The sequence below is a fragment of the Podarcis melisellensis genome (genome assembly GCF_964234715.1).
Source record: "Podarcis melisellensis genome assembly, chromosome: 1".
NCBI classification, from domain to species: Eukaryota; Metazoa; Chordata; class Lepidosauria; order Squamata; family Lacertidae; genus Podarcis; species Podarcis melisellensis.
In genome coordinates, this window is record NC_138528.1 from 102,049,843 (window position 1) to 102,074,954 (window position 25,112).

General features: G+C 42.8%; 2 protein-coding genes across 6 annotated transcripts; both read right to left on the bottom strand.

The window, feature by feature from the left end:
- Positions 1-208: 208 nt before the first annotated feature.
- On the bottom strand, positions 209-8,613 carry RBM43 (RNA binding motif protein 43). The gene is made up of 4 exons (XM_081921241.1): positions 8,511-8,613; positions 3,067-3,265; positions 2,434-2,528; positions 209-1,688 (listed from the first exon to the last, which is right to left on the bottom strand). The coding sequence occupies exons 1-4, from the start codon at positions 8,511-8,513 to the stop codon at positions 918-920; spliced, it is 1,068 nt and encodes a 355-aa protein (XP_081777367.1). The 5' UTR covers positions 8,514-8,613; the 3' UTR covers positions 209-917.
- A 2,107-nt stretch (positions 8,614-10,720) lies between these two features.
- On the bottom strand, positions 10,721-23,226 carry NMI (N-myc and STAT interactor). Of its 5 annotated transcripts, none has more exons than XM_081929558.1 (11): positions 23,125-23,226; positions 19,676-19,750; positions 19,500-19,574; positions 19,277-19,345; positions 18,596-18,754; positions 17,063-17,179; positions 16,308-16,470; positions 14,587-14,693; positions 13,770-13,956; positions 12,510-12,616; positions 10,721-11,444 (listed from the first exon to the last, which is right to left on the bottom strand). In XM_081929558.1, exons 1-11 carry the CDS (start codon positions 23,140-23,142, stop codon positions 11,241-11,243), a joined length of 1,281 nt encoding a protein of 426 aa, XP_081785684.1. In that variant the 5' UTR covers positions 23,143-23,226; the 3' UTR covers positions 10,721-11,240. The 5 variants fall into 5 exon arrangements, with proteins under 5 accessions (XP_081785684.1, XP_081785685.1, XP_081785686.1 ...); XM_081929559.1 differs by lacking the exon at positions 23,125-23,226 and adding an exon at positions 22,941-23,095; XM_081929560.1 differs by lacking the exon at positions 23,125-23,226 and adding an exon at positions 22,599-22,610.
- Between the last annotated feature and the right edge of the window lie 1,886 nt (positions 23,227-25,112).

A 25,112-nucleotide genomic window follows, 5' to 3' on the forward strand; every position in this document is an offset into this window, starting at 1 on the left:
ATACTGAGACAGCTACATATGTTGTTGAGACTCCCATCACTACCTGTGAACATGGCCAACAGTCAGAATGGTAGGAGCTGCAAGTTCGGCAGCAAGGGAGAGGGGTCCATGGGCTAACCACCCCTGTGCTGTAAAACTCATGGTATGAGAGATACAGCTCCAGTTTTGCTCAATTGTTGATGCACAAAAAGGACTAACATAAAACAAATTGACCAACAGAGCCAGCTTTAATCCAGTGATACTGAACTATATACATCATGAAGAAATCTCTTGTTTCCAGGTCTCATTGTCAAACACAAAAAACAGCTTAAACTGTCCACACTAAACTATGACATCACCTTCTATATACCAGGACCATTGAAGAAAGCTCTCAAGTGAGCAGGAACTTGCTGAGAATGATGGGTTGTTTTGACCAGAGAAAAAGGCTAGGAGGAAACAAAAACTTTCAGAAAGCAAAACCGCTCTATTAAGTAGTGTGTTGAAATCCTGAGGGAGACACTGAAAAGGTCACATCTATAGACTAAAAAACCCACAAACTGCTAAACTGTTCTACTTTCAGCTTTTCCATTAGGCAGCAGCTCTCCTTTCACTGTTACTGTCAATATGTTTCAGCTCACTTTATTGTCAGTGTAGAACTAGCCATTATGGTCAACATAGTACTTCTACCAAAAAACAAGCCTTGTGTAATGTTTTCACTTTTCCTTATCGCCACTTGCCCTGTGCCATTTTACCACTTCTGTTGACCACTGATGTGGTGCAGGGGTCGGGAAACAGACGATACAACAACACAACACTACCAAGTGTGCATAAAATGTTACAAGCAGAGAACACAACAGAAGGTTGCCATTTTTGGTGGCAGCTCCTGTGCCGAACAGAAAATCTAGGTCTGCCCTCAAGAGATCAAAATAACCAGCTGCCTATCTCCAAGGTTCTCTGGGGACATTTCCCATGATTTTATTTACTTGTCTTGCAAACTCATAAATGTCTGAGGAGGATCCTATAATATCAATGTAAGTTGGGTATAGTAGAACCAGAACGTTTGGATACTGGCTCCTTAACATCTCACATGCACGCTCACGTCTCCGCATCTCAGAGTTGTTGGACATTTCATGTGACAATCTTTCTTTACGCAGAAAGCCATATAATTCTGCCAACAAGCCTTCAACCCTATCTTTTGCACATCTTAATGGTCTGGAACCTGGTTTTGTTTTGTCACTCTTTAGATATATGGTGGTGACCTCCCCATCTTCAGCTGCATAACTAGTAACACCACATTCTTTTAGAATCCTTTGGTAAAACTCGTCTCTAAATGTTATCATGTAGAGATATGTATCGGTGTCAAGGGCAACAGTTAGTCCCTCCTCCTTGATTTCATTTTGCACAAAATTATTTTTCAACTCTGAGGATAATCCACTGTTTGCCTGTCTTGTACCAGGCCTGTGATCTGATGCTTTCAGATTTCTTGCAACATGTTGTTCTGAAACGGAATGCTTTATGTTTAATAAGATATTCTTTTGGAGGGCACTGATGGCTAAAAATGAACCCTGTACACTTATTAGCCCGTTAGATTGTAATGGCCCAAAGCTCAAATTTGGGAACTTCTTCTTGAAGTCTTGCACCACACTTTCCAAGTTGTATTTCTCTCCAAATGGGGACAAATTGAGGATGCATGTCACGCAGGTAAAAATCTAGAGGAGAGAGAGAGAGAGAGAGAGAGAGAGAGAGAGAGAGATATCATAACTGAAAGACAACACTAGACTTTTAGGTTACAGGCACCTGTGTGCGTTTCTTTACACTGATGCCTTATTACACTTAAGACGAGCCCTGCTGGATCGGATGACTGCCCTATCTAGTCCAGAAGCACTGTTCTCACAGTGCCCAACTAGATGTCATGGGAAGCCCAAAACAAGAACCTAAGTGCTACAACACTCTACCCACTTGTGGTCCCCAGGCATTCAGGGACAAACACTGCCTGACATCGGGAGGTAGAACATAGCCATTATGGTCAGTAGCCATTGATAATCTACTCATCACTCCCATCGCTCAACTCCTCAGTTGCCCCTTCTCTGTGAAACATTAGACTGTAAGCTCTATGGAGAAGAGATCTACTGTTATCATTATTTACACAATGACATGAACATTCACTGTGCTGTATTGTTATCTCAGCTGAAATTTAACAAAGAGCAACGGTCCTGACAAAAAAGAGCTCCTTGGTGACACCTGCCACTTCACAACTTCCCCCACGCCCCCATTTCTCTCTCTCTATGTATGTGCATATAATTATGTATGTGCATGTTTTTATTTAGCGTTAAGTCAGTTGGAGACCTTCAAGTGAGACGTGACCAACAAGTTTCACAAATAAATAAAATAAACAACTGCAAGGCTGGAGATTCTAAGAAGAAGAAGAAGAAAAGTCAAGCTGTGGTAACTTACACTTTTTCCATATGACGACACTTTCAAGGGATAACCCACAGGCAGCCTCTTGTCCTCTAGGCAGTGGTCGCCTTTCCTGAGAACATTTTCTGCATCTGAGAAGGAATTCAGATTTTGTCTTGTAGAAAGAAGTAAAAGTCAGAATGCTTTGTTGCCAACCCAATTCCCGGAATACCTCGATTTTGGGGGAGGAAGGGGGGTCCCTCTCATTGGTAGTTTTCCTCTGGGATTCCTTCCCCCGCCGCCAGTGTTCGATACTTGTCTCCCGATACTTTTTTTGCACCGCGCAAAAATTGTTCCGAGGAGAATGACAGCAGCCTGTCTCTTTAGAAGATTAATTGGCAGCAATTTTACTCCCCCCGAGGCTTAGCTGCAATTTTTTCATCTGCCAGGCAGCGTACTATACACTCCATTCTTGTGCGAGTAGTTTAAAACACCCACGCAAATGCTCTCTCTCTAAAGCCTCGCTACATTTATGTGTCTGACGAATGGCAGGCAACCTTATACACTGTGAGAGGTTTCAAACCCAGAGTACGCCAAGCCAGGACGTCAAGAACGCAGGAGTTTTACAGAGCAAGAATTCCGCTTTACGGTTAAGGACCCAAAATTCTAATTTCCTTCCTCTGACATTACCTCGTTCATCTTCAAACGTTACATATGCCACTCCTTTTGTTGATGTCGGGTAGGCAACATCCTCCACATCGCCACCCTTATTCTTTCCCTTTTGAAAATGAATCATTAATATGTCGGCCATGACGTCGTCACTTAGGAGGCCATCTGGAACACCGCAGACCACAATGGTTCTTTTTGGCTTGGCAGCTTGTGCGGTGGCCTGTGAAGAAACACAAGGGACACTGAAAGCGCCAGGTCCGCGCCCCACCCCCCTTCAGGCTGTCACTAAGGAGGGGTTCAGTCGCATCTACTGCCAAATTTAAGTTTGCCCAATTAAAATGGATGGAAGTGGTGTGGTGCAACAAACACACTCGAACACAAAGGGTGGGATTCAACATAGGGCTAAGGAGGTTGCTCTGTTGGTGCAAGCTTGCTTGACTGAACAATCACTCCGTCACATGCTGGTCTGCAGGTTCTCCTGAACCCCCAAGCAGATTTGGGGGAGACTGTGGGATGAGGATGGGAGTCTTATTGTGCTATCAGGAGTCCTCGTCCGGGCTTTCGTTAATGGAACTAGGGAGGACTACATGCAATAAGGGAAGCAACAAACAGCTGTTCTAGAAAGTGTGGGATAACAATTGATTGATGAGAAGGCATATAACCTCCATCGAAAGAAATCAGGATGAATGCTGCATAAACAGCAAGTGTATTCTTATTATTCATTTGATTCAATTCAGCCCCCACCTGGATTGAATCAAATGAATATGCTTGTAAATTTGATGCTTGTAAATTTGTGGTGCCATAGTACTTAATTTTTTAAAAAAGAGGGGATTTTTACAGGCCTTTTAATACAGAAAGTACAAACTGCTGAGGAAATTGTATTGCTCGTATTGGTGACATGAAACGGATGTTGTGCTTCAACGAAACATAAAATTAAACAAAATAATTAACACTCACTCCCGCTATAGACTTCATTCCACGAAATACCGAAACACAAGAGTCTCACTGTTCTGCGCACATAAAATTTTCCTCAGAACTGCCTTTTGGCCTAATTCCTATTCAGAAAAAAAAAAATTGTTCTCATCAGTTCCAAAAAAAAAACAGCCCATAGGACGGCGGTCCAGCGCCGAGGGCCTTCTGGCGGTTCCCTCACTGCGAGAAGTGAAGTTTCAAGGAAACAGACAGAGGGCCTTCTCAGTAGTGGCTCCTGCCCTGTGGAACGCCCTCCCATCAGATGTTTAGAAGACATTTGAAGGCAGCCCAGTTTAGGGAAGTTTTTTTAAAAAAAATGACTGATGTTTTAATATCTCTTGGAAGCCACCCAGGGTGGCTGGGGAAACCCAGCCAGATGGGCAGGATATAAGTAATAAATTATTATTATTATTATTATTATTATTATTATTATTATTATTATAGCCATGAAACACAATGGTCTCACTCTGCAAGAGTTGCACATAGTTTCAACACTGAATGAACTAATCCCTGGCTACTTTTCTAAAATGTGTACCTACCGGCTGCTTTTCTACCCAAAGGCATCAAACAAACCAATTGAAAACCATGATGAAATAAAACAGTCTTTAGAGATGATGATGATAAAACTATGGTGATGAAGATCTCTCACGTTGGGTGTGGAGTTTCATGGCCTAGGCAACACTATAGGCTTTACTCTATAATAGAAAATTGTACCTCAGACTCTAAATAGACACCAAATATTTGGTTGGTTTGCAAAGGGGAGTCAGATTATTATTATTATTAAAGGCAGTAAATCTCACCATTCCCCATCAGGAGTGACATGGCTTTAGTATGTATGGAGTAGCACATCATTTTGCACATAATTTGGTGTGCCAGTGTTGAGACGATGATGGGAAGAACTGTCAATAATTGCTGACATCTTGCAACCTAAGCTAGCTTTGCATCAAATCTCTGTACAATGCACTTAATGTCTATTCCTTGGGTTACTGCTTCAGAAAGGAGACAGGGCAGCGCAGTTGTGCTACAGCCTGCAAGCACTGCTGTAGGAGGGCTCTTTTTTTAAAAAAAAAATACATTATAAAATGACAAGAAATCAGAACTATGATTACCATCACTGTCTCTTATTTCTAAAAGGAGTGAAGAAACACGACTCAAATAGACAGCTCAGCAACCTTATTCGCAAACTTTTAATCCAAGACGACGCAAGGACTATTTTTAACACACTTCATGCTAAATATTCCTTTCTCCTAAAGGACTGCAGAATGAACTGAATCTTCTTTATCGTGTGCTTGCAGAATGGAAACTGCAGAATGCACAAAAAAGTATGCATTTCCTAGAAAAGGGACACAAAACTTTTGATTCCAGAGTATGCTGAAGCTACCCAGTACTAGAAGTGCTGGGAAAGGAAGCAGATTTTTTTTTTTAATCACAGGTTTTTATGGGCATTTCCTTTCCATACCCTAAAACCCCCTCCTAGAAAAATAGCTTTCCCTCCTCCCCCACTGCTGTTGTCTGGCAGCTGACAGAATAAAATTAGGCTGCTTTTGATTTTTCCCTCTCTGAGAAATATATTTATGCCAGTCAGAAAATCAGGGTGTGGGGAGGGAGGCCAAGGTGAATGCTAGAAATGGCTGTAATCAATTGCTGTTGTTGTCATCCATCTGTCTCAAGAGACAATGGAGTGCGCTTCCTGGGGTGAAGTCAAGCCACTGTGTTAGCAGCTTCAAAGTGACCTACCTGGGGCCACAGGTGAGAGCTGAGTGCAGGGTGAGGACCAAAAGTGGTCGGACCAGCTGCGCCTACAAGAGGTACTACCCCTACCCATATACTCTGGGTTTTCAAATAAAGCTAGCATATTCCATACATAGGTTCGTTTGTCCTGCAATATCTTGATGCCTGCCATGCAGGACTCCAGGGGTCTTCCAGCCTTTCTATTGCCTTCTATTGCGAGTATTCATGCCTGTGCGGGGGAAAAAGCTGGCAGAAAGATTCCTTTCTCACCTCAGCTCATGTGCTTGGGTGCACAGGTTGAGCACAAAAAGTCTAATACCAAGACCAGCAAACTCCCTCCCTCCCTCCCAACACATCCTTGACCCACCACCTCCATGCAGGGGTCCAGATGGCTCAATGACATGTTCTCTGCATCTCTGGCCCCATCCCTTACCTTGGGAATGATGAAAGCTAAAAGGAAGGAAGGAAGGAAGGAAGGAAGGAAGGGCGGACAGACGGAAGGATGGAACCCCTTCGGATCATACCAGAGGACTCGGGTCAGCCATACTCAGCTCTGGCAATCCTTAAAGTCATAGAAGCCAAAGAGAACTAACCTTCAGGCTTGACATACCCAACTTATCCACTCTCTCTCCAATAAGCAGAACTCTGCAACGGAGTACATATACATTCCAGTGCAAACTCTGACAAGATTTACTGCCACTAACCATCAAAACCCACACAAGTGCAGGAATATATATGAAAAGCCAAAAAATAAGCCAGGGCACATTTGAGGCAAAATAAAAATGAAAAATCAAATCTACAGCCAGACTGGTTCTACATGTTAGCACCTCTCCTCCTATTACTATGCTTATCCTTTAAAAAGTATATTTTAAAAACAAAACAAAAAACCACCACTGGATACCCTCCTAAAATTGATGAATCCATGAGCTGAAGAAAGAATGCAAAACAAGTTAAAGAGTGATGAGAAGCACAGAAGGAAAGTTTTTGGAGCTTTCTTGAGGCAATGTAAATGAAGTGCAATAGCTCTTCAATGAGATATTCTAGGTGGAATGAAATGCCCTGCTTACCATATACTGCGCCCTCCAAACTTCCCATGTGGCAGCGCTAATCTTATAAAGAGGCATAAGCAGTAGCAGTTATCTGTAGCCGACAGTCACGCAGTAAAATTAGTATTAGCACTGCACTGTCCTTTGGGCTACTTACACAGCTGGAGAATGCAAATGATCCACTCTCTGCAGAGTTTGGTCCAATATGCTGGAAACTTTTAAGATTGATTGCTGGTTTCTGCTCTCTCTAAATTTACGTCTGCATTAGCTGTGCTTCATGTGATCTGTACCCATAAGTACCACAAGTAGCTTGTTCAGTCCACACATCATCCTACATCTTTTCCCCACTTGCATCTGACTCATCTTTAGTGGAAAAGTACCTCAATGACCAGGAATTAACTCCCATGCAACCAGTGTTCGAAACTCCCATTGTCCTAGACACGTATTGCAACAGGGACTTTCATTAGTGCAAGCGATTTCTGAGCTCTGGGAGCAGTACTGAGCCTAGGTTTTCAGATTAAAACTGCAGAGTGGAAGGAAAGGAGGACTTTTTTCTGCCTCCCCCCTTCCAGCTACTCTCTGAAGACCGGAGAAGAGGCCCTCTTAAGAAAATTAAAGGAGTGGGCAGGGAAAGGACTAGAGCTTGTGAAAAATGAGCACAATATTTTAGCTGCAGTTCATTCATTTTCAGCTTTGTATTCTTGTGTGTTGTTGCGCCCATAACCTAGGTTTAAGGTGCCATTTCATATCTCAGTTTCTAACACTGCATGCAACGGACATCTTGACATTCCACAATGTCTTTCATCTTGGTTATCATTTCAAAATTCCTCGTCCAGATTTCCCCCCCTATCCCTAACAATAGAAAATTATTTCTCTCTCACACTCCAGATACTTCTTAGTTATCAGAACTGGAGTATACCTGCACACCTTTTCGGGGGGGGGAGGGAAGGTGAGGAAGCACATTGCAGCAAGATTACCTAAGTATGCAAGAATGCAGAAACACAACTACATATATATTTGGTTGTTTTTTTAATGACTGCCCAGCGGGTCAGTGAGGGGCCCATTAAACAAAGTTTCCTGAGTGCACGTCATAAAAACATGGAGTTCAAGAGCTCCTGGAAAAATTAACTTAAGTTTCTTAACAATCTAGGTTTAAAATTAGTTTATGCAGATGCAGATTATCATTCTACTGATCTGCGTCTAAGGTGTGATTAAAAAAAACACAACCAAAGCATTTGCTAAGATGGAACATACTCCGCCACTGGAGATCTCCCACTGGCGAACTAATACCAGTATAATGGAAGAAGCAAAGATCACCAGTGTCGAAGCAACAATTCTTCAACATCTACTTCGTTGGATTGGTCATGTTGTGCGGATGCCCGATTATCGTCTTCCAAAGCAACTACTCTATTCCGAACTTAAAAATAGACAACAAAAGAGGTTTAAAGGCTCTCTCAAGGCAAATCTTAAAAAAAAATGTAGTATAAACACCGAAAATTGGGAAACATGGGCACAGAACCTGTTTGGCAATTTGGTGTAGCTACAGAGGAAGGGAAATATCGGAGGGCGCTAGAGAAGCGACTACTCCACCCCGGGGAAACGCTCCTGGTTCGGCGTCTTTCCAAAGAGCCATAGGGAGCTTCAGAAGACCCAGCATTTGCTCCACGAGTCCCCGTCAGCCAGGCAGATATAAAAAGGCAACGCTCGATCACTTGCCATAGTCGCGCAGATCTCGCCTCGCGAAGCGTTCCTCCTGGAAGATGCGACGCTAAAACATTTGCTTTCGGTTTCTGTCGAGTGTTTCCCTGAAAACTTGGAAGGCGGGCTGGCAGAGTGCATGCTGGGAAGTGTAGTTCGTTCCAGTTAGGCGAGAGAGGCATTACGCAACTTTGTCTAGGCGGGGCAGAGAGGCGTCGAAAAGCCCTCGCTCGCTTTTTTGTATTCAATGAGGGAACCGAAGGGTCTTGTATTTTCGTTGAAAGGAAAAGAAGAGACGAGGGAAGCACTCGTTGCCTATCGGCGTCTTCTTTTGATTTATAAATGTGAATAAATGAATAAACTTCATTTAATTCTCATTTAATCTTCCAAGAGCTGGTTAGCTCATGCTGCTGATAACACGCAAGGATGCAGATTTCTGTCCCCGTATGGTACAGCTGCATATTCCTGCATTGCAGGGGATTGGATCGAAGATCCTGTGTTGATCCCTTCCAACTCTGCAATTCTAGGGTACTTTTGCAGTCTCGTCTAGTCTGTCAGGAAGAAATCCAAGCAGCCAAGCTTTTTCCATTACTGCATGCACAGAAAAGTTGTTAAAATACTTCGCTGCATGAGCCATTTCTGTTCCACATTTTTTAATTCGAGGTGGGAGGTGGGCATCAGTTTAACATATCCCAGTAATTCTCTAGGTAAAGGGACCCCTGACCATTAGGTCCAGTCGCGGACGACTCTGGGGTTGCGGCGCTCATCTCACTTTATTGGCCAAGGGAGCTGGTGCACAGCTGGTCGTATGGCCAGCATGACTAAGCCGCTTCTGGCAAACCAGAGCAGCGCACGGAAATGCCGTTTACCTTCTTACCGGAGTGGTACCTATTTATCTACTTGCACTTTGACGAACTGCTAGGTTGGCAAGAGCAGGGACCGAGCAATGGGAACTCACCCTGTCGCAGGGATTTGAACCGTTGACCTTCTGATCGGCAAGCCCTAGTCTCTGTGGTTTAACCCACAGTGCCACCCGCGTCCCTTAATTCTCTGTGTGCTCCACTTCAAATTTTATTTAATAAAAGCTTCAAAGGTTTGTTCCTCTGGAAATACTTTTTTTAATGCAAAACTGGAATAGGAATAACAACTGTGGGAATGTTAAGCAAGAGGTATTAAACATTAAGTATTAAGAGATGAATTGGAGCAATGTTTTGAGAGCGCAATTCTAATCTGTAGGTCTGCTGGCTGGGGCAGGGCTAGATTTGACAGAAGGGTCTCCTCATCGTAGAAGACCCCAGTATGCCCACAAGAAGCTCCTTATTCCAGCAGACACAGGATGGGTGGGTGTGTAGTGGACCCCCTGCATCCAAAACTCCTTCATTCTCCACAAGAAGTCCCAGGACTGAGTCTATCAAACCAGTTTCCCTCCCGCACAAACTCAGCCTAACCTACCTCACAGGGTTGTTGAAAAGGTAAAATGGGCAGGGGGAGAATTATTGGCATCACCTCAAGCTCCTTGAAGATTTTAAATGTTAACAAAATAGACATCAGCAGCAAGGAACAGCCCCAGAAAGACAGGAAATGCTCTCAGACCCCGGGGAATTATTCAGCACACAATGCGATCAAAGCACAGCTCAAGCAAAAGTGTGGATGAGAACCTTTATCGTATACTGCAGAAGCATTTACAGAAAATAACTTGTAGGAAGTACCTTCTCTCAGGCAAAAACCACCAGAGGGAAGATGTGTATTGGTTGTTAAGGTAAAAGGAAGGGATTTCAAGGACTAGAAAAATGAAGCAAGCAGAAAAGTGCACTAAAGGGGAGAGAGAAACAGTTCTTTAGGACCCCAGGAGTTCCTATAGTCTGGGGCCCAAGGAACTCACACATCAATCACAATTTGGATTGGCTAAAAACAATGGAAGGCAGTGGCGGCCAGGTTGACTTATTCCTTTATGGTTTTAAACCTCAGTTGGGCTTTACTCAGACTTTGGCTGTTTGGATTCTCCTTTGCTAATGAAAGTTATTCTGACAATGATTTGTAATTTAATTGGATTCTGCTTTCTACATGTATCCTATTACAGGTAATGTATTTGACACACACACCTTATCATATCACATATCACATATATCATATGTGCATACACAGAGAGAGAGAGAGAAATAAATAATTTAATCCAGTCCCAAGTTCATTAATTAGATTCTAGGAAGAAAGAAAACACTAGACATCTATTCAAAACACACCAATTTATTATGAGCATTTATATTGTATTGACCATAACAGCAATCTAGGATCCAATATTAGCTATCTGCAATGAACCTTAGACTCTAAAGACTTAGTATATAATGAATTTCCTGAGATTGTAAAGGACTCGTGGTCATCTTCTATCAGCCATCATCTCTGTTGGGGCTTGTTTCCTATTGTGGCACTAAGATCAATCAGTGCTTGCCTAGTGATGTCTTCTTTACAGTCTGATGAACATAGGCAGCAAACCAATGCACACTTATTTCAGAGTAAACCCCATTTAAAACAGTGAGAGTTACTTCTAAGTAAACATGCAACGATAGGATTGCACTGTTTGTCATTACTTTTGCTGGATCAGAGGAGAACCTTCCTATCTGTGAAAAATGACTTTTGATTTAGAAAAAAAGCAGGCACACCATCCAGTGTAATAGAATAAAATACAGAGCATGTTTATTGTTCTATGAAGCCCTTTGCAGAATGGAAAGTCGAGTTCAACTTCATCCTCTGTCATATAACGTTCTCTGCATCATTCTCAAAGTAAGCGACTTTGGCTCCTTGTGAAACGAATCTGACATTTTCCACTTCACCACCACCATTTCTAGGTTTCTGAAAGTGGATCGCAATCATATCTTGCACACTTTCATCATCCTCATCCTCTTCTGCCTTGATTCCTGTTAGCAGTATGGTTCTCCTGGAAATCCCTGAATATATCTGACAAAAGAAAAACACACCACATCTTGTGACTACAAATCTCTTTAAGGAATATATAAATTGGTGGAGTGAAAATACTGGTATTAGCAGGTCATGTGTTCCTTCCCTTTTGTTGATGTTTTAAAACAAACTATAAACCTGTACTTTTGGCTACAATCCTAACCATGTCTGTTCAGAAGTAAGTCCCATTTAATCCCACTTATGCAGGCAAAACCTTTAGGCTTTAGTCTTTAAGAGCCAAGATAGTCACTTTAGATGCTCTTTGCTCTAAGCATCCTTTCATTTGTTTTAAAATGTAAGTAGCGCCTCTGTGGGAGTGTTTATTTAGTAGGTTTAACCCTCCCCCCTCCACCTGCCTTGGTCCAGACAAAAATCATTCTTCTGAAGCTATTTGGACTGGGAGACAAGTACCCATTGATGCAAAAAATAATAATAAATTCTTTTGTCTTTTTTGAGTGCTGCAAGTAATGCCTGTGTCTAATTTTAAAGGTAAACCAATTGTTGTCCTGTAGGGTTGCTAAGTAGCCAGAATAAAATGTACTTACACATTTTGGCTGCTTGTTAAAAATGGCAACCTAATTCTGTTAGGAAAAATTAATAGTGGGGCCTCGGTGAAATCACTAAAAGCAGAAGAGAAAAAAAATGTGCCAGCCCAAGAATCATGAAAGTGCCTTTTAGGTTCTGGATGGCGTGTCATATGCACTTCCTTATATTCGCACACATGATGTTGAGGATCTCAAACATAGCGTGGCAATGTTGCTAAAATCCAAGGGTCTCAAACCTATGCTTGCTTCTCAGAAAGCTTCTAAGCTCTTAATTCTCACTCCCCATTACTTGACACCACAGCCTCTTTGTGATAAGTTCTGTGAAGAAAAGCATTCTCTGGAAAGTGAGACAAGTAGGCTTTAACTATTATGATTAAAATTACAAATCACAGTTACCTGGAAGTAAGTGCCACTGAACTAAGTAGGACTTACTTGCTAGTAAGGACTGGGATCGTGGCACAATACTTGCAATGCTTGCAAGTCTACCGTTCATTTACTAACTGCAATCAGCCCCATTTACCTGAAATCTATTCAGAGTCTTCTCTATGATAGGAGAAACCAGGACAAAATGAGTCCTTTCACCTGTACGGAAAGGGCATTTTCCATATCTCACAATGTTGTTAGCAGCTAGAAGAGAAAAACAGTAGAAATGTGATGAAGAAATAAAGTTTATCCCAAGTACTGAACTTCAGGGGCAGGGGGAGAAAACCCTATTGTTTTCATACAGAATAAAATCCCAAACTTGCAAATTAATATTTTAATATGTTCTTTAATTGGGCAACCTTTATTGATGACAAATATTGGAACCCTATGTAGATTTACCTGGGGATTGAGGATACTAAGACTGTAAGGTAAACACAATGATTAAATGTCCCATTACGAGGCACCATTCGTGAACTCTTAGTCATGTCTACTCAAAAGTAGGCCCCTAAATTCAATGGGACTTCATCTTAGGTTCAGTGTGAATACGACTGCAGCCTGAAATCAGAAGGAACAAGGGTAGCCAGAGAGTGATGCTACACTAACTGTTGTGTAGAATAACGAATATCATGAAGATATTCAGGGACAAGCAATAACTGCTGACATTCCTGCTTCTACACCATTATTAAAGATGCAGGAGCACATATCTCCTTGTATTATTTGGCCACCCTGCTAGGAAATGTGCCCAAGAAGGACACAACAATTCAAACATTCTATAAACACACCAAGACTTACTTCTGAGTGAACATATTTTTATTATTCATTTCTAACAGTTTCTACCACATCTGGGGTATAAACACCCCCTTGTTTACAGTGATATAAAAACCAAGCATCATTTTTTAAATGGTTACTGCTAGGGCAGAGGTTAAAAATGTGTACAACTGCACAACTGAATAAGAAAGATGTAAAATGGAATGCACACCTGCTTTTTCTTTTCTAGGATGAATAAAAAACATTCACCAGTGCAGAAGAATGTGGTTTGGAACTGAATGCATTTCAGGTAACATTGCTAGATATCCTTTTTATTCTTAAGGCTGCAATTCTATATGAATGTGGTAGGGAATATCAGTTGAACTAAATAGGGCTACTTCTAAGTAATCCTGCAATAGACTGTGTTATAAGTCTACCAGTGGGGGGAGACAGGAGATAATACTTGGTGTCAATTCATCTTAGATCAGTTTTGCAACAATCAAATGATGCTCAAATCTGCAGTCAACTGAACAATGTCGAAGTAAAAGCAATGCACTTAAAAGGGGATCAGATTTTGTAAAGTTAACTTGCACAATGCTTCAGAAATCACCTATTGGCTGGCCAAATGTAACGAGGGCCATCTGGGACTGCTGGTCATAGGTCACATTCTGCACTTCTCCTCCCAGTTTTGCTTTGTACAAATTCAGTTCCAACTTATCTCTCATCCATTCCGGAGAGATGTTTAGGTATGGGATGTTAGAAACATTAATCTGCTTTCTAGAGATCTTAGCATGGAGCTGTAAAACAATCCAAAATTACAGGTGTGAAATAAAATCCAGAACTGTAGCCACGTTCATTTATAGCAGCAAAAAGGCCAAAACATATCATGACCATAGGATGGGTTTCATTGGCAAGAACACACTCCCTATCTGCTATACCATGGGTGGCAGAAGGTTGCAGAACTTATACTTGTTACCAAACATCACTGTGACTATCAGGCGTTAAATACATTTCTCACAAATCAAGCTGAGAAGGCTGTAAGTAAATAGGTCCAATATTTTGCTTCACTAGAGTATACTATGCAAAAAATACGTTAAAAGATTTGAGATGTAATCCTATATTTGCTTCTGCGGGAGTAAGTAACACTGAACTCAATTGTGATTACTTCTGAGCAGTCATATACAGGTCTGCAATGTATATGATAAAAACACATTTTACAATTACCCTTTAAAAAACAGAAGGGGGACGGGCGGACATTTCTCTATAATGTTCCTGTTTTCCTCAGGCCTTCATATTTCTGAAAGTCCAAGTTCAAAAAGATTTACTCCTGAGTAATTCTGTATAGAACTGCAACCACCAACAAAACTTTTGTTTGAGAGTTCAACTCACCAACACATAACACTTAAAAACCACAGTCACTGACTTACCTCAAATGTTACTCCCCTCTCCAGGATAACAGGCAGAGCTTTCATAGCTATCATCTTACTTTCAAAGTTCACATTATGGCAGTGTTTTTGGATCAGTCCCTGGGCAACTGAAGGACAGCATATTAATAGTTTTCCATGACTAAGTATAAAACTAAAGAACAAATTCATACATAAAAATTGGCCATATATACATTTGGTTTTAAAAGCTCACGGGAGTCAAGTAATCAAAAATTGCGAGGAATTGGCTTGCACTATTCCACAGAAGTTTGTGTGAAAGGCAAGGCTGGCTATGGGTAATATCCAACCCCTAAGGAGATTTTCTGGTCCCTAGCTGAGATGCCATGATGTCAAAAGGTGAATGTAATCCGTTCCAGATTCCCGTTTGACAACCAAGGCGTGGCTTCCTACTGGCTGCAGGAGCTTCCGAAAAACATTTGAAAACCGGAACAATTACTTCCGGGTTTTTGGCATTTGGGAACCAAGCTTTGATTGTACTGGTTTTAAATAATTTTGCAGACCACTTTATAGGTCAATGCTTCTTTCCTTGGTTCTGATATAAAGCTTAGCCATTACACTATGAATACAGTGGTGCCCCGCAAGACGAATGCCTCGCAAGACGAAAAACCCGCAAACGAAAGGGTTTTTCGGTTTTTGCGACGCTTCGCTAGACGATTTTCCCTATGGGCTTGCATCGCAAGACGAAAGCCCATAGGGAAATCTCGGGGACCTTTTTTTAAATGCTGGCGGTGGGGAGCAAAGCCTTCCCCCCCCCCCCTCCGGACTTCAGAAGAGGTCCAGGAAGGCCGGCGGGGGCGAAAGGCTTTGCTCCCCACCGCCAGCATTTTAAAAGCGGTCCGGGATAGCAGGGAAGCGCTTCCCGCTATCCCGGACGGCTTTTGAAGGCAGACGGGGGGAGCAAAGACTTTTGCCCCCCGCCCGCCTTGGGAAGAGGTCCTGGACCTCTTCCCAAGGCAGGCGGGGGGCAAAAGTCTTTGCCCCCCCTGCCTGCCTTTCCGGGGGCTTTTAAATCGCCCCGGGACTGCCCGGGGCGATTTAAAAGCCCCCGGACGGCTTTTGAAGGCAGGGTTTTGAAAAGTCTTCCGCTGTCCGTGGGCGATCTTAAAATGCTGGCGGGCGGCAGCGAAGGCTTCGCTGCCGCCTGCCAGCATTTTAAAAGCCCCCGGGACTGTCCCGGGAATGCAGGGGGGGGAGCAAAGACTTTCGCCCCCGCCAGCCTTCAGAAGAGGTCGGGGGACAGACTGTCCCCAGACCTGGTCTGAAGGCGGTTCGGTTTCCATAGGAACGCATTAATTGATTTTTAATGCATTCCTATGGGAAACCGTGCTTCGCAAGACGAAAAACTCGCAAGACGAAAAGACTTGCGGAACAAATTAATTTCGTCTTGCGAGGCACCACTGTATCCTGCTGGCCCTATAAAGAAGAGTGAAGCAGCTGCCTAAGGTGGCAGATTTGGGGCACCACTAAAGGGCATCCAATTGTCGGTTACTGTTATATCTTCACAGCAGGGTCGTGTGGTCAGTTTGCTCAACGTCTTGGCCCAGACTTGGCTGACATAAAGGAAGAAATAAGTAGCAGACTGGGAACATATGAATTAGTCCTAAGCTTTTCCTGCCAGAAGAATGAAAGTGCTTGCTTAACCCAAACTTCTTTGCTAAAAAAAGAAAAAATAGCATTCATATATATGAATGCACATTTCCTACCACATTCCTCTTCAAACGTGATGAGAGCTTCTCCTTGGCTTAGCCTGAATGGGATTTTTGTCGCTATGTGAAAAAGGCAGGTTATGTTCATATACATGTTCTCATCCTTGATATTCTCCAGCCGCATAAACTTCATCTTCTTCTCAGGTATGTCGTTTTTGAGCTGGTATTTTAGAAACCAAACAGAAGATAAAAACAATTTATGACATTATTCATAAAAACACAGCAAAACCCAAAATGCTATACTTATTGGATGAAAGGTTTCACTGGCATGTAGGCCCCCATAGTGCCTTCTTGTTCCTAAAGTTTCTAACAAGACCGGGAACCTTTGGCCAGTGGCCAGTCTTGTTCGGCTTGCGGGCTTCCAATAGGTATCTGCTTGGTCACTTTGCAAAAAGGATGCTGGACTAGATAACCCTTTGGTCTGATATACCTGGGCTCTTTTGCTCACTGGCCACACTCATACAATGCACTGCTAAAAAGTTAGGCAATTTTAAGTGCATAAGTAGTAATTGCTCCTAACGAAGTTGCAAGGGGGGGGAGTAATGAGGGTGTTAACTTGTAGTAAACTACAAATTCAGAAATATAAGGAGGAGTTGCAAAGCTTGCCCAAGCAAGCAGGAAAATTTGAAATCGGAGTAGTTTAAAATATTGTCCCTTATGCCTTAGGCAGCCCAGCTCCAGCAACATCTCACCCACAGTCCTGAATACAACTACGTCCCTTTGAAGGTTAAACAATGAAATATAAGTATTACCCGATATCTCTGTGCAAGCTCTCCACATTTGGCTTTCTCTTCTGCAAGCCTAGCTTTAAGGATCTGAATTTCCCTTTTCAGCTCAGTATTCTTTGAATTTATTAAGGAAAGTTCTTCCTGCAGAATGTGAGAGAAGATTTAAATATCTGTCAATGGGAGGTAGCTGATGCTGGGAGGTAGAAATGGTTTTTCAAAGGTAATCGTTTTACTGAATGCCAACAACAACCAAGCAGTTAGAGTAAACAAAATATTGCTTAGTATTTACTATAAAAGTTTCCCTTGATTTAATTTCCTAGATTCTTGTCCACCCCCAAGAATAGGTCCGAATGCAGCCTCCCCTATTTGGTGCCTTCCAGATGTTGTGAACTACAAGCATCATAACCTCATTCATTGTGCTGGATGGGGCTGATAAGAATTGTAGTCAACCACATCTGGATTGTACCAGGATGGAGAAGACTGCTCTAGCCCAAACAGACAAACCTTGATTATATTTAAACTTTGGAACAGCCAGCCTCTATACTGCTTGGTTTCCTAAATTAACACTATGGAGGCCTTTTAAATGTCATAGTCACATATTGCAATTGTTTCTGTTGCTGCTCCACAGAACTCGTTATGCCATGTGGAAGCACTTCCAGCAATGTCCACATGGTGGCCATAATGCTTGAATGGGTCGTAATAGCCCTGTTGCTTGATTTTTGCTGTATTTAGTTGTTCTGTCCTTGTTAAAGATAGTTTGTGTCTCAATCAAAAAGTATTCCAGCGCACAATGAACACTCAGATCTTAATGAGAGTGAAAATGTTACTCCCAAATCTTTTTGTTTTCTTTTTAATCTAGATCTTGATTAGCTCTCAAATCTGTTTAAATACCTCTCTTGGGACATGAACAAGAGTTTTACGAAGTTGAGTACAGTGGTACCTCAGGTTAAGAACTTAATTCGTTCTGGAGGTCCGTTCTTAACCTGAAACTGTTCTTAACCTGAGGTACCACTTTAGCTAATGGGGCCTCCTGCTGCTGCCACACCGCCGGAGCACAATTTCTGTTCTCATCCTGAAGCAAAGTTCTTAACCCAAGGTACTATTTCTGGCTTAGCGGAGTCTGTAACCTGAAGCATCTGTAACCTGAAGCATCTGTAACCCAAAGTACCACTGTACTCCTAAGCATGTGCAGAGTAACTTTCCTTCACTGCAAACTAGCCAGAACCAGCCCCCAAATGCTGGGCTTTCAAGCCACAGAAAGGTGCAGGATTGAGGCTCCCCATATCGACTATTTTGCTATTTGCTTAAAATAATGGCAGTACAAATAGACTCTCTCGTTACTTGATGGGAAGGTGCCAAAATGACTATGTGAGCAGCCGCCTCTATCTTTCACTCTGCTATATTTTGAATTTGTAACATTTGCTGCTGACCTGCTTTAATCCACAGCAGGAAGCACTCCCCACTGCAACATTTTGACACAGGTCCTGCATAACAATAACACCACCACCTCAGGATAGGGATGCAAAAAGGCAGCTAACTAATACAAATCTATATTACCTGATGCTTCTCCTGCACCATCATTCTTTCCCTCAGTGCCTCGTTTTCCTGATCCTTTAGCTTTGTGAACTCCTCTTGGCAGTGGGACCTCGTCTCATCAGCAGCAAGTTTCGAAAGAAGCGCTTCGGCCTTTTCCTTTTCAGCTTTGGCAACCTTCTCCTTTGCAATGCAAGAGAAGTCAAGACGGTTTCAGCGGAAGGCTTTCTAAACAAATGTGGTTGCTTGCCGCAGGCAGGAAAGGTGGGGAACCTCAGGTCTGGGGGGCTGGGTCCCTCGTCCTGCAGGGCTCTCTATCCAGCCTTTGGCCATGGGCCATACCTGTCATAGGGCTCTGCTCTTCACCCTCCTTGAATGCTTTTGCCTGGCTGGAATATATTATTATAGTATTGTAATGACTCTTTGCTTGCCTGTAAGATGAATGGAAGTGAACAGAACCCTCTGGCTTCTGTGGGGCTGGAATGTAGCCTGCTCTACAAAGGCAAGAGTCACACCTATTGTTCCGCCCATTTTTGCCCCAGGTCTTGCCCATTTTTGCTTACGGCTCCTCCCACCAGTGACATGCAGCCCCTGGCTCTTCACATGGGAATGAAACCCAACCCAAGGGCTGGAAAAGGGTTCCACATAGCCTATGCAGGTTCATGCTGCCATCTTTGAATGGCACGAAAACCTACAGAGATTTACCTCCCATTCTTGCCGTTCCCTTTCCGCCTCTGTGACACGCTGGTCTTCAACTTGGCCTTCCTCAGTAGTCTACAAAACAAAAGTTAATCAGAACCAAATCTATCCATCCATTAAAGCAATAAGTCCGGTTTAATTCTCACTTCCATCCCGTGGGAGGCACCTACAAATTAAAACTATAATCTTCATTTAATGGAACTGCGCAAGGACCAGCGACAGAACTTACTTTGTCTTTTTCCTGTTCTCCAAGGTGCTTTGTTTCGTTCACAAGTGCGTCTGGAGGCTCACCATTCTCCATACTCTGTGAAATTGTACAAATACACAATTATACACTCCGTAAATATCTGGGCTGCAAGCTTTAAGCTATTTAAATGGGACTGCATTGGCACTTCAAGAACTTACCTTTAATTTATCTGGTTCTTTAACATTCTCCGTCTCATTTACAAGTGCTCCTGTAATCTCACTTTCCTCCATATTCTACAAACACAGTCAGAAATACATATTATGAAAAAGGGTGGGGCAAACCTTAACCTTTTAACTAGAAGACTACTCAATAAAGGGATGCCTGTGTATTACAATGAATGCCAGAAATTAAATAAATATTGAAGTTTGCTTCTGAAGAAGCAATCCTAGACAATTCATTAATGTATGTTCTTACTTCCTTGATATACATTGGGCATCCCATTCACTTTTTTTTTTGCTGCTGCATCATACTGATGTTAAGCTTGTGGTATACTAAGACTCCTAGATCCTTTCCATATGTATTACTGGCAATCCAGGTGTCCTCCATTTTATATCTGTGCAGCTGATTATTCTGGCCTAAGTGCAGAACCTTACATTAGTCACAATTGAAATTCATTTTGTTAGTTCGAGCTCAGTTCTCCAATCTGTTAAGGTTATATTCAAACCTGATTTTGTCTTCAAAACCCTCCAAGTTTGATGTCATCTGCAAATTTGATAAGCATCCCCTCAATACCATTCATCCAAGTCATTTATAAAGGTGCTAAGAAACAATGGGCCCAGAACAGAACCCAGCAGCACCCCGGTCATCTAAAAAAGAACATCAAAAAACTACCTTTTCACTGACACAATTTTTAATTCGTTATGCACTTTTCTGACAAAATAACCTTCAGTGGACATTTTTCTTATAGTAGCCCTAATTCAAGATATCTTAAGTACTGAATTCATACTGAAAAGCTCTTATCCACATGAGACACAACACAAATTAGTGACACAAATCTGCTGAGAAAAGACCTTCTCTATATTCATTAATAGATTTTCATTCAATATGAATCATTAAAACCTAGACAGGAAAAGATCATGAGGTAATCTGTCTGTTGCCTTGTAAGTAACGGTTAAGGACATTCAGAATAATTTCCAAAGCTCTGTCCAGCCTTTTTCAAAACACCTTCCACTACTACATGACACTTAAGCAAACATTTGTTTTAGAATAAATGTAAAGAATATGAGGAGAGACTACATCTGGAAATAGAACTTTTTAAATAGCAAGGATGATGGCATCATCAGTGCATATTCATAGTGCAATTGTCATTTGAGCAGGTCTGACATGTTAAATCCACTGGAACATGAAGTTTATTTTAACAAGACACATCCTATCGGAATATTTAATAGTACTGTAATCCAGTCAAAGCACCTGATATTCTTTACCAGTATCATTTGTTTATGTTCCCATACCACATGTGTTTATTTATTTATTAATCCAATATAAGTTCCACCTTTCACTAACAATAACGATATTAAAAAATACAAAAACAGATATGAAAAAGTTAATAAATAAAAACAGGCGCCGTTAGCAGTTATCAACCAGTTTCCCTTCCTACCAACAGAGTTGTGATTAATCTGCACTGGTATGCATTTATTTGTTGTTGTTTTTTTAAAAAAATCATCCAATAAGAAATCAGCATGACTGAAGACAAATTGCTGAAGGCTCATCTACAGGAGAAGGCCTTCAGCTCCCTGTGAAAGACCAGCAAAAGGAATAAACAGGCCTCCTTAGGCGGGGAGTCCTGGAGCTTAGAGACTCCTTAGCTTGCAAGATGGCTAACTTGCAACAATCAATCTAGCTAGTTGCTTCACATGCAACCTGGGTCAATATGAGATTTGCAGACTGTAAATGTACATGTACTTACATAGCTATTAGACAGGATGGCTAAAAATCAATGATTTTTTAAATTTAAATTGGATTACTGATGTAGCCACAGAGGACTCCTCCATGTGAGGGGAGAATCATGCATATTTTTATTTTGTACACCCATGGCAATTAGTGATCCACTCAGTTGAGCCTGAGGTGAATTCCAGCCATACAGCTAATTGGATGGCGAAAGAGCTAGGCAGTTGCAGGTTGGAAAGTGTTTCAGAGGAGCCGCCTTTACCAAAATATATACCGTATCTGCCAAAGCAAGACATTCATTGGGAATGCGCCGTACATGAAGAAAATCCAAATACCGAACAAGGTAACAGAAATTCTGCTCCCTGAATAATACCAATTCTGCAACCCGAATAAATTGTGCAGATATGTGTATGAGAGAGCTTATTCTGCATAAATGATTTACAATGCGGCTTAAAGCTTTCAAATAAATATTGTTCTGTGTAAACGGCCCCTTCACATGGCTAATAAAGGTGTGGCCAGCAGTAGGAGTGTGGTGATGGCATGGCTGGTGTGGGTAGGGCAACATAAAAAAACCCCCAAACTCCCCTCACATATGAATTTAACATACAAGATGCTTGAGTGAACCCCTCTAATATAGGAGGCAATATCTCATCATCTGAAGGCAGGCCTGTTCAGGGTAGTTTTTAGAATGCGATATTGTATTGTGCTTTTACAATTTTTTGTTGGGAGCTGCCCAGAGTGGCTGGGACCACCCAGTCAGATGGGCAGCATATAAATAAAAAATTATTATCATCATCATCAAGTCACTTTTCTTGTTTTTGTCTGAATTGCATAAACTTTTAATTCTATGACTATATTGTCACTACCAACCCTGAAACCTTTAGGTAGGTGATTTTGGAAGGCAAATCGTTCTCTCTATTTTGATTTCCTGCAGCAATAACACCTTCCTTTACATGGTTAATAATGATGATGAAAAAATAGCAACAACAGCAATATTTATACCCCGCCCATCTGGCAGGATTTCCCAAGCCACTCTTGTAAGCAAACCCGAGATTACCGTAAAAACAACAACAGTACTATGTGTAGCAAAAAATAATATTTTATAGTTACTGCAAAACCTTCCCAACTGTAGAAATTGAGAATACCGTGTGTCATTCCCGCGGGAAACAAATGTTTCAAGGTAATAATTCTTACTCATTACAGGACCTTTCCACGCTTTTCCTGCCCCCCCCCCGCGCTCAGCAGCGGAGGCGGCACTCCAGGATTGGGGGCTCCAGTCTGGGGATCCCCCCCTCTCCCTCTTTTCTAGTCTCTACTGCAAAGATCTGGAAGGGAGGAGAGGTCAGTTGCTGTATTTGGATTCCACCTCACCAGCCCGGGTTGTGGATCAGCTGCGTTGCTTTCAAGCGCAGAAAGCGACCCCCCCCCAAAAAAAAGTTAAGACGAGTAAAATTAGAACAGGGAAATGCACTTGGAACCTCTCAAATTTTGAAGATATTTCCCGAGATCGACCAGCAAAAAGCCGGAGGCACCCACCGTCCTCCTGCGAGAGGAAACCACTTTTAGTTTCGCTTTTTAAAAAAAGCAAATCGCCACCAAGAGCTCCCCGAAGCGGGTTTGCTTGGTAGGGTTGGAAACAGGGCACGATGGGGAGGGCGGGGGACAACGCGGCAGGCTCTTGTCCCAAAAGTTTCTCCTCGCACACAGACACACAACTTACAGGAGCTGAACTTTGCATCCCCAACTGCAAAGGGAGGATCGCCAGGAAACGAAAGCAGAGAGTTGCAGCCCCTTGACTGGAAGTCACGTGCAGGGAGGGCGGGGATAAGTCGCGGAGGCGATGCCTTTCCTATCTGAGGAAATGGGAGATTGGATTAGTGGTGGTTTTATTTCTCTTCTGGTGGACGTGTTAGCTATTAGGTAGAGCATGGGAGATGGGAGGTGGTCTTTCTCCTCGCCCGCCCGCCCCAGCAAGAAATGTGCTAACCTAACTTCCCATTATGCGATGTTCAAATACACAGATGCACACTCAAATAGGATTATTAGCTTCTTAGGAATCCTTTCTTTGGCCCATGTGTAGAAAGGAATTCTCCCCTCCACAGGAATGAGTCTCAAAGCTTTACTGCAGAACAAGAATTGATAAATATAACAACACATTGCAGTGGCGTAGCATGGGGGGTGCTGGGGGGGCCAGCCGCACCGGGCGCAACATCTGGGGGTTAGGGTTAGGGGACGCAAATCCACGGGTTAGGGGTGCAAATTACTTGCCTTGCCCCAGGTGCTGACAACCCACGCTACGCCACTGACACATTGCAAAAGAACAATGGGGTTCGGTCTTTTATGCATAAACTTTTCTCTGTCTTTGGCCTCAGAGGAAGTTCCTAAGCTTGTGTATCATTGTAGAGCTTCTTTGCAACCGCTCCTGCTAAGGCTACTACCACCAGTCATCTCCAAAAAGCACCCCCAAGGCTTCTCAAGTTCCAGTTTCCTCCTGTGAGAGTTCTGCAGCTCACGTTTCCAGAAATGGAGAAATACCAGCCTTCTCCGACGCTTTTGCCATAGAGGCTTACCTTTTGTCTAAGGTAAGCCTCCCTTTACAGCATTTTAACTACAGTGCATTCAAACACAGCATTTTATGTACATTATACTGAAAACTTTTAACACCCTCTCCCCTTCCCTAACAGAACTTCTACATAGGAATCTGCCTTATAGTAATACAACCCATTGGCTTCTGCCTTTATCACGATTGTTTGACGATCTGAAGGCACACCGGGGTGGATCTGGGTTTGGTCAGGGCTTGGATGAAATGATGACTGCCAGGGAACCACAAGGCCGTTGCCTTGGGTTCCATGATAAAAGGTAAAGGTAAAGGTACCCCTGCCCATACGGGCCAGTCTTGACAGACTCTGGGGTTGTGCGCCCATCTCACTTAAGAGGCCAGGGGCCAGCGCTGTCCGGAGACACTTCCGGGTCACGTGGCCAGCGTGACATCGCTGCTCTGGCGAGCCAGAGCCGCACACGGAAACGCCGTTTACCTTCCCGCTGGTAAGCGGTCCCTATTTATCTACTTGCACCCGAGGGTGCTTTCGAACTGCTAGGTTGGCAGGCGCTGGGACTGAGCAGCGGGAGCGCACCCCGCCGCAGGGATTCGAACCGCCGACCTTTTGATTGGCAAGTCCTAGGCGCTGAGGCTTTAACCCACAGCGCCACCTGCATCCCGGGTTCCATGATAGAAGACAATAAACTAAAAGAAGGTGTGGGTTGTGGTTGTTGTTTTTGTAATGACAGCATCATGTTATGAGCAGAAACTGTGTAGCCCCTGCTTTTTGTGCTGATGATCCTAAATCCAAAGCTTGGCATCTCCAGTATCAGGTACTATGTGATGGGAAAGACCTTGCACACCTGAGACTTTGGAGAATTGCTGCCAATCAGAACAATACCGGGCTGAGAGAGAGAGAGAGAGAGAGAGAGATTTCATGAATTGGGTGTTAAGCTTAATCAGACATCTGTGTGATACAGTGGTACCTTGGGTTACAGACGCTTCAGGTTACATACACTTCAGGTTACAGACTCCGCTAACCCAGAAATAGTACCTCAGGTTAAGAACTTTGCTTCAGGATGAGAACAGAAATCGTGCGGTGGCGGCACAGCGCCAGCGGGAGGCCCCATTAGCTAAAGTGGTACCTTAGGTTAAGAACAGTTTCAGGT